The 7,799-nt window shown below is 41.8% G+C and overlaps 2 protein-coding genes across 2 annotated transcripts; both read right to left on the bottom strand.

Moving 5' to 3' along the window:
- Positions 1–3,467: 3,467 nt before the first annotated feature.
- LOC133780063 (uncharacterized) lies at positions 3,468–4,850 on the bottom strand. Its single transcript, XM_062219944.1, has 2 exons — positions 3,862–4,850; positions 3,468–3,778 (listed from the first exon to the last, which is right to left on the bottom strand). Exons 1-2 carry the CDS (start codon positions 4,350–4,352, stop codon positions 3,637–3,639), a joined length of 633 nt encoding a protein of 210 aa, XP_062075928.1. The 5' UTR covers positions 4,353–4,850; the 3' UTR covers positions 3,468–3,636.
- A 4-nt stretch (positions 4,851–4,854) lies between these two features.
- LOC133780055 (uncharacterized) lies at positions 4,855–6,941 on the bottom strand. Its single transcript, XM_062219938.1, has 2 exons — positions 6,468–6,941; positions 4,855–6,384 (listed from the first exon to the last, which is right to left on the bottom strand). Exons 1-2 carry the CDS (start codon positions 6,708–6,710, stop codon positions 5,371–5,373), a joined length of 1,257 nt encoding a protein of 418 aa, XP_062075922.1. The 5' UTR covers positions 6,711–6,941; the 3' UTR covers positions 4,855–5,370.
- Positions 6,942–7,799: the final 858 nt, after the last annotated feature.

The raw sequence follows: 7,799 nt of genomic DNA, 5'->3' as shown, positions 1-7,799 counted from the left end.
AATGCTAAACTTTCCTCCCATACCCAAAATACCCCTCCCATTATATCAAAAATTCACAAAACCTTCTCTTCCACTCTCCTCCCTCTCTCTCTCTAATTCTCACGAAATCTCCATAAAACCTACAATTTTGTATAATTTTCTTGTCAAAATCATTGTTAGTTATCTCCATTGTTTCTGTGAATTCGTTAATATCAAAGGCAACATCTATTTTGAGAGTTTTTGGAGGAGAAAAACCATGGGTAATGAGATTTTACATTTTGTGTTGGGTATTATTTGTTTACATTTTTTTTGGCTATTTTGAACAGATCTGAGCCTATATTGGTGTATTTTTCGGGATTTTTTGAGAGATTCCGCGATCTGTGTTTTTCTGGGTTTTCTGCAATTTTTTTGCTCGATAGAAGCTCGATAACGGTTCGATGGTATGTAGAAGAAGGTCTTTGTAAGAGCTCGATGTTAGCTCGATAATAGCTCGATAGGTTCGGTTTAGTGCTCGATGGAAACTCGATAAGGGTTCGATAAGGGGTCGAATGGATCTATAATATGTGAGCTCGATAGTAGCTCGATATGAGCTCGATAGGGTTCGATTGAGGGTTTGGTTGTGTTTTATGGTCGGTTTTGAGAAATGATAGCTCGATGCTAACTCGATAATAGCTCGATATGGGTTCGATGGAGGGTTTGGTTAGGTATATGTTCTGTTTTGAAAAATGGTAGCTCGATGATAACTCGATAATAGCTCGATAGGGGTTCGATGGAGGGTTTGGTTAGGTTTGTGTTCTGTTTTGAGAAATGGTAGCTCGATTCCAACTCGATAATAGCTCGATAAAGCTCGATAATGTTATTTTTTATTGCATTTCTGGAAAAATGACAGTTTTCCTGACAATGTTAATGTTTTTTTTTCCAACACAGGCTCTATTGTCTACGTTTTTGTATCCTACAATGGTGTTTGGGAATTACAAGGGAATAAGTGGATTTTCAAGGACCCTCAATGCACGGTGATACCGATGGAGGATACTGTAACGTACTTGCAACTTCTTGACATATTGCACAAGGAACTTAAAGTTGATAAACAGATGTATGAGTTGAAATTGGAGGTTCCTTACACTTGTGGCGACCAACCGTTTACACCCGTTCATGTTGAAAGTGATCTTGGTGTCCGTGCATTCATAGGAGTAACATCTAAAGAAAGGTTGGCCTTGTGTGTCACTCCTGTTAAAAAGATTGTCATTGCAGACCCATATTCCACTCCCGGACCTGAGGGAGCAGCCAGTACTTTAGGATTTCCTATTGGTGACCTGAGGGACAACCAGTATGAGTACAACCCCTATGTGAATGACGATCCGGTAGCCGAACACAATGAGGAATTAGGAGACAATTCGGTGGATGATGATCTATTAGCTGAACATTTGCAAGTAGAAGAAGCACAAGAACAACCAATACGTCATATTGCACGGACGAACCCACCAAGTCAAGGACGCCGAACACCTGGCACCAGCTCTAGTCGTCATGGTGGAACAGAATATAACTATACAGGGAACATTTCAATATGTTCAACAGAAGATCACAGAAAATGGAGTGCTCCCATGTTTACAAAAGAAGATATCATAGCTTGTAGTCGTTCTGAATCACCCTCATCCGGTATAGCGTTGGGGGAATTACATCTTGGGAAGACATTTGAGAACAAGATGGAATTGAAAACCAAAGCGGCTCTCTTTGCAATGAAGAATAATTTTGAGTTTATGGTTAAGAAGTCTGGTACTGATGTGTTGTATATCACCTGCAAGGATCCTGATTGTGGTTGGAGAATAAGAGGGAAAAAAGTAGCGCGATCAGAGATGTTTGAGATCACTGTTTATAATAGTGTACATACTTGCTCACTAGAATTGCGACAAAAAGACCACCGTCAAGCAGCACCTTCTGTCATTGGGCACCTTATCAAGAACAAATATGCTACTGATGGCACTAGCTATCCACCAAACAGCATAAAGGAGGATATGAAGAATAATTTTGGGATCGATATGAGTTATATTAAGGCTTGGAGATGCAGAGAGAAGGCACTCGGTTATGTTAGGGGGACACCTGAAGAATCGTACTCCAAGTTACCTTCTTACCTGTACATGCTGCAGCAAAAGAATCCAGGTACAATTACTGATTTTGTCACAGATGACGGTCGCTTTCTTTACTGTTTCTTCTCACTCGGAGTTTGTAGAAGGGGATTTACATCATGTCGTCCTGTTATATGTGTGGACGGCACTTTCTTAAAGTCAAGGTACGGTGGCCACATGTTGTGTGCTGTCGCATTGGATGCGAATAACCACATTTATCCAATTGCATTCGCGATTGTTGACAGTGAGAATCATGCTTCTTGGAAGTATTTCATGATGAAATTGAAGGAAGCCATTGGAGTTGTTGATAATCTGTCTTTTGTTTCAGACAGGCATGCTAGCATTATTCATGCTCTTGAGTTGGTCTTCCCCGATGCCTACCACGGTGCATGCTACCATCACATAAGTATGAATGTAATCGCTAAGTTCAAGACCGATCACTGTCACAAGGAGATGTATAATGCGGCATATGCATTTCGGAAGTCAAAATTTCACAGGTTCTTCAATAATATAAAGCAAATGGATCCTGCCATAGCTCAATATCTCGAGGGTATTGGCTTCGATAAGTGGACTCGTGTATACTTTCCTGGGAATCGATACAATGTAATGACAAGCAACTACGCTGAAAGTTTCAACAACAAAACCAGAGACGCAAGAACCTTCCCAGTCACTACTTTTGTGGAATTCATTCGTTTCACAATTCAGTCATGGTTTGCCGCGCGTCGTGAGGAGGTAGAGAAGTGCACATCGAAGTTAGCAACAACATATGAGAAAGATGTCTCAGGCATTGCGGATGATGCAAGGTACTTGAAAGTCCATCCTCTTGGACAGTTTGAATTTCATGTGGTAGACCCAGAAGGTGATGGTGAGGTGAATTTGATGACCAAATCATGCTCTTGTGGTCAGTTTCAAATAATGGGTTACCCTTGTGTTCATGGTGTGGCTGCGGCCATGTTGCGCAATGTCAACATTTACTCACTGTGTTCACCATATTACACTACTGAGATGTGGAGGGAGTCTTACAAAGAAACAATTTACCCAACTGGCAATGAGGATGATTGGGAAGTTCCCGAGAACATAGAGAAAATGCAAGTTGGGGTTCCCGTTGAAAAACAACCAGTTGGTCGACCGAAGAAGAATAAGGTGGGAAGAAGGAAGACAAACCGCACTCCATCGAATGGAGAAATCATTCCCAGTCATCGCAAGTGTAGCATGTGTGGTGGTCTTGGCCACAACAGGGCTACATGCAAAGCTAGGCTTTAAACTTTTTTTTCCCATTTGAACTTGTTGTATTAATAAACTCTTTTTATTTGATTTTTCTGAAAAGTTATGTTTATGGCAAAGCTAGGCTTTAAACTCTTTTTTCCCATTTGAACTTGTTGTATTAATAAACTCTTTTTATGAAGGTAACAAATTTTGATAATTCAATAACAGTTCGATATAGCTTGATATTAGCTCGATAACAGCCCATGAAAATTATAAAAAAATGTGAACAACAAACTGTACATGTAAAGACCCTGTATATATACAATCATCAAGGTAACAAATTTTGATACCACAAGTCTGTGGTCCACTTGTTCCTGAACACCTCCATATTTTCATCGCAGATAGCTTCCAATGGAAGACCGACCATTAGATGCTCAATATACTTGATAGCATACACACCACAATCCCCACTGTAAAAAAAATATATATATTAAGTGCACATTACTATAAATTTAGTTAGAAACAAAATTAGTATGAAGATGATGTTTGTTACCTTCTCTTTGACTGAGGGAGCTCGTGTTTCTGTTTGCGACGCAATGTGAACTGATGCGGCCTATTTCCTGCTGATGGAATCTTCAACATCAAGCTATCAGTAAACAGTTTACTCTGCATTAACAGAGAAGGTAGCATAAAGCACCATGGACTCATAATATCCTCAAGCTTTGCGTCACTAATCACCGAGTTGTCTGAATCGTAAACAGTCAGAGTCCAACTAGAAATGGAAGCCTCAATGGCAAACCAATGTTGTTGTCCATAGTTCTGGCACCAATATACATCCTCAACTCCTCCCCAAGATGCCAGAAACTGCTGCTCGATGCCGGTCAACATGGACATAATGTCAGCATCCCAATAATACTTTGTTTTGTCGGCTGTTTTCTTGAACTGATCATATCGGGCAGGTATCACTTGTGAGAAATAACTGTTCATCACAACTGCATTCTGTCGATATATATTGGGAAAATACTTGCGGCGCATACGAAGCATGTGTTCTGCCGCATCAATATGCTGCAAAAGAGAGTACGATAAAAAAATTAGCAAAAACCATCATAAAATGCTGATGTCGAGCTCCATCGAGCTCACATCGAACTCATATCGAGCTCATATCGAGCCAGTATGAAACAGTAAAAAAACAAACTACTTTAACATCCCTATCGAACTACCATCGAACTACTATCGAGCTCACATCGAGCCAGTCTGAAACAGTAAAAATAACCTACTTTAACATCCCTATCGAACTACCTATCGAGCCATCATGAAATAGTAAAGACAACCTATTTTAACATCCCTATCGAACTCCCTATCGAGCTCCATTGAGCTCACATCGAGCCACTTTGTTAAGGGAATTTTCACTATCGAACTCATATCGAACTCACATCGAGCTTTTAACATCCCTATCGAACTACTATCGAACTAATATCGAGCTCACATCGAGCCACTCTAAAACAGTAAAAAAAACAATCTATTTTAACATCCCTATCGAACTACCTATCGAGCTCCATCGAGCTCACATCGAGCCACTCTGAAACAGTAAAGAACAACCCCTATTTTAACATCCATGTCGAACTACTATCGAACTCCTATCGAGCTCACATCGAGCCAGTATGAAACAGTAAAAATAACCTACTTTAACATCCCTATCGAACTACCTATCGAGCGCACATCGAGCCATCATGAAATAGTAAAGACAACCTATTTTAACATCCCTATCGAACTCCCTATCGAGCTCCATCGAGCTCACATCGAGCCACTTTGTTAAGGGAATTTTCACTATCGAACTCATATCGAACTCACATCGAGCTTTTAACATCCCTATCGAACTAATATCGAGCTCACATCGAGCCACTCTAAAACAGTAAAAAAACAATCTATTTTAACATCCCTATCGAACTACCTATCGAGCTCCATCGAGCTCACATCGAGCCACTCTGAAATAGTAAAGAACAACCCCTATTTTAACATCCATGTCGAACTACTATCGAACTCCTATCGAGCTCACATCGAGTCAGTAAAAATAAAACATGTAAAATTGAAAATAGTCCATAATTAGGTATAAATTGCTTACCCCATCATTGAGCCACGACTGGGGTGTCTTCAACGTCAGAAACCATGCTGGACCGTGACTCCCAGTCTTTACATCCCGCGGGGTCTTGTTGGGCATGTCTCCAAGAAGCCACTTGCACATTGTCCTATACTGTTTGGGATCTGGCTTCTTGAGAGGGTCCAGCACATGTGTAGCCTCTTGTGTAGCCTCGTCTGCTGGTGCAGCTGCAGCAGTGCGAGGTCTTTTCCTCGTGGGATCCGTATAGTCCTCAAACCAATCTGGCTTGCGTCTTTGGTGTCTAGCCCTCTGAAACTGAACCCCAGCAACATCCTCAGGGTTGACAATAACGACTCCCGGAGTCTCAGCATCTGGTGTCACAATGATGGTAGGGGGCGTCGTTGGATCATCAACATAGTCTAGCGGAAGATCCAATGACTCTGACTCTGAATCTTCATTGGACCCCCTCGGTTTCTCCTTAACAAATGTCAGGATCTGACTGAGTACGTCCAAGATCACTGACTGGTTCTTCAAGAGGGTCTCCTGTCGACCCTCGACTCTGTCCAACCGCTCAATCAAGTCGGCCAGCTCAGGGGCTGAGGCTGAGGCTGGTGGTGGGGTTGGTGTTGGGGCTGACACTGAGGCTGGGGCTGATGTTGGGGCACAGGTTGATGCTGGGGCTGAGGCTGGGGCTGATGTTGGGGCACAGGTTGAGGCTGGGGCTGAGGCTGAGGCTGGGGGAATAGGAGGGGTGGGACCTGCAACCTCCTCCCCCGGGGCAGCATCAACAAATATCTTGGCTGCCTCGGCAGCCTGAGAAACTTTCTCTGCCATTTTCTCAAAAGTCGCATCCTCCTCCTCATCAGTCTCCGAGGGATCCTGGCCAAGCCCAGGATAAAGGGGAAGATCTCCCTCAGTCAAAGACAAGTAATAGTCTTTTTCTGCTGGCCGAGGCTTCAACATCGGAAGAACAATTAACTGCAAACAACATAAAACATTTGGTTAACTCAAATAATGATAAAATATAAGCATATAGATAAAAAAAAAACAACATAACTTACATTCTTCTTCAATAATATCGGTGCGATGACGGACTTGGTGAAATCCTTGTTCTTCCGATGCGACCAGCTAAGCATCCTCGGGAACATGTTTCCCGAGCTCACAACAAGCTCCACCGCAAGCTGTTGGATAGCCTCATATGCCCAGTACTGTAAGGCGGGGGCATAACCATACATACTGTATTTGGACTCTTGCTGCACCTTGGCATCCTTCTTGGCATCATAGTTGGCCTTTTGCTTCACCATGTCCTTCTTACAAGAATGCAATAGCCTCCTATAAGAGTACTTCCCCCATGGATAGCTGAAGAAGTACTCTACATTCTCAACAATTTTTAGAATATCTCGCCAAATGTGCAGTTTTCCCTCAATGGCATTCAGAACCCCTTCAACAAACAGACATAGACCAAGCTTGTACACATCTTCCACAACCGTACAAGTCTTGAAAGCATGGTCCACCTGTGACAGCTTTACTTTCTCAGCATCGTTGAAATACTCCTTTATCAACCAATCGCTGAGATTACGCCCTTCCAACTCTTCTGGTGACGGGAAGGCACTGAAATCCAACCCCGTCACCAGGGCAAACTCTCCCATGCCGAATCTACAAGACTTCGACCCCAAGAAAAAATGCACCTCATCTTCGTTGTTGCTGGCGATTTTCCTCAGCAACAGTTGATGCACCAAGACTCCGGAGAAATTAAACTCCGAAGCCAAAAAGAATTGCTGTAACGACCCACTAATCTAGACTACTTGGACCATTAACGAATCTATACATAAAACTTACATTTTTGCGGAAATACCATAATTTTATTGAAAACTTATGGAAACAAAGGTTACTTTCATAAAATAAGTAGGATATGGGTACCCATTGTCTTTAAAACAAAAATAACTTAAAAACTAAAAAGAGTTACATAGAAAATGCGGAAAGTACATTTAAAACCATAAAAAAACATAAACAAGACTACATCCTCGAATCGAATAACGCTCGGCCCCTTGACTCCATTCACCATCGATACACATCCTCTAAGCGTCACGAATCTTTCCGCCTCTAAAGCTTATTTCCTGCACATAAACAGAAAGGAATGAGCCTAATGCCCAGCAAGGAAAATCTAACACATAGTCATAAACATAAACATAATGTCATAATAACGTAAAGACATATCATAACACATAATACACTTATTATAATGGCCATTATTACTTGGGGTCCCATAGACTAAACAAGCATATGCCCATGGGATTAATGGGGTCCTACTAGCTAAGTAGGTCATATGCCCATAACCCATTTGGGGTCTTGTTAGTCATATGGGTCATATGCCCAAGCCTACATACACATAT

This window comes from Humulus lupulus, chromosome 1 (genome assembly GCF_963169125.1).
Source record: "Humulus lupulus chromosome 1, drHumLupu1.1, whole genome shotgun sequence".
Lineage (NCBI taxonomy): Eukaryota > Viridiplantae > Streptophyta > Magnoliopsida > Rosales > Cannabaceae > Humulus > Humulus lupulus.
The sequence above is the reverse complement of the archived record's forward strand: the minus strand, read 5'-3'. Positions and strand labels throughout refer to the sequence as shown.

What these genes read in the sequence shown, in the direction of transcription:
- LOC133780063 (XM_062219944.1), bottom strand. Translation starts at nt 4,352, where the DNA reads ATGCTTCGTATGCGCCGCAAGTATTTTCCCAATATATATCGACAGAAT. An exon ending in CTCCCTCAGTCAAAGAGAAG is followed by an intron (nt 3,779 to 3,861) that starts GTAACAAACATC and finishes TTTTTTTTACAG; the next exon opens with TGGGGATTGTGGTGTGTATG.
- LOC133780055 (XM_062219938.1), bottom strand. Translation starts at nt 6,710, where the DNA reads ATGGTGAAGCAAAAGGCCAACTATGATGCCAAGAAGGATGCCAAGGTG. An exon ending in CGATATTATTGAAGAAGAAT is followed by an intron (nt 6,385 to 6,467) that starts GTAAGTTATGTT and finishes TGTTGTTTGCAG; the next exon opens with TTAATTGTTCTTCCGATGTT.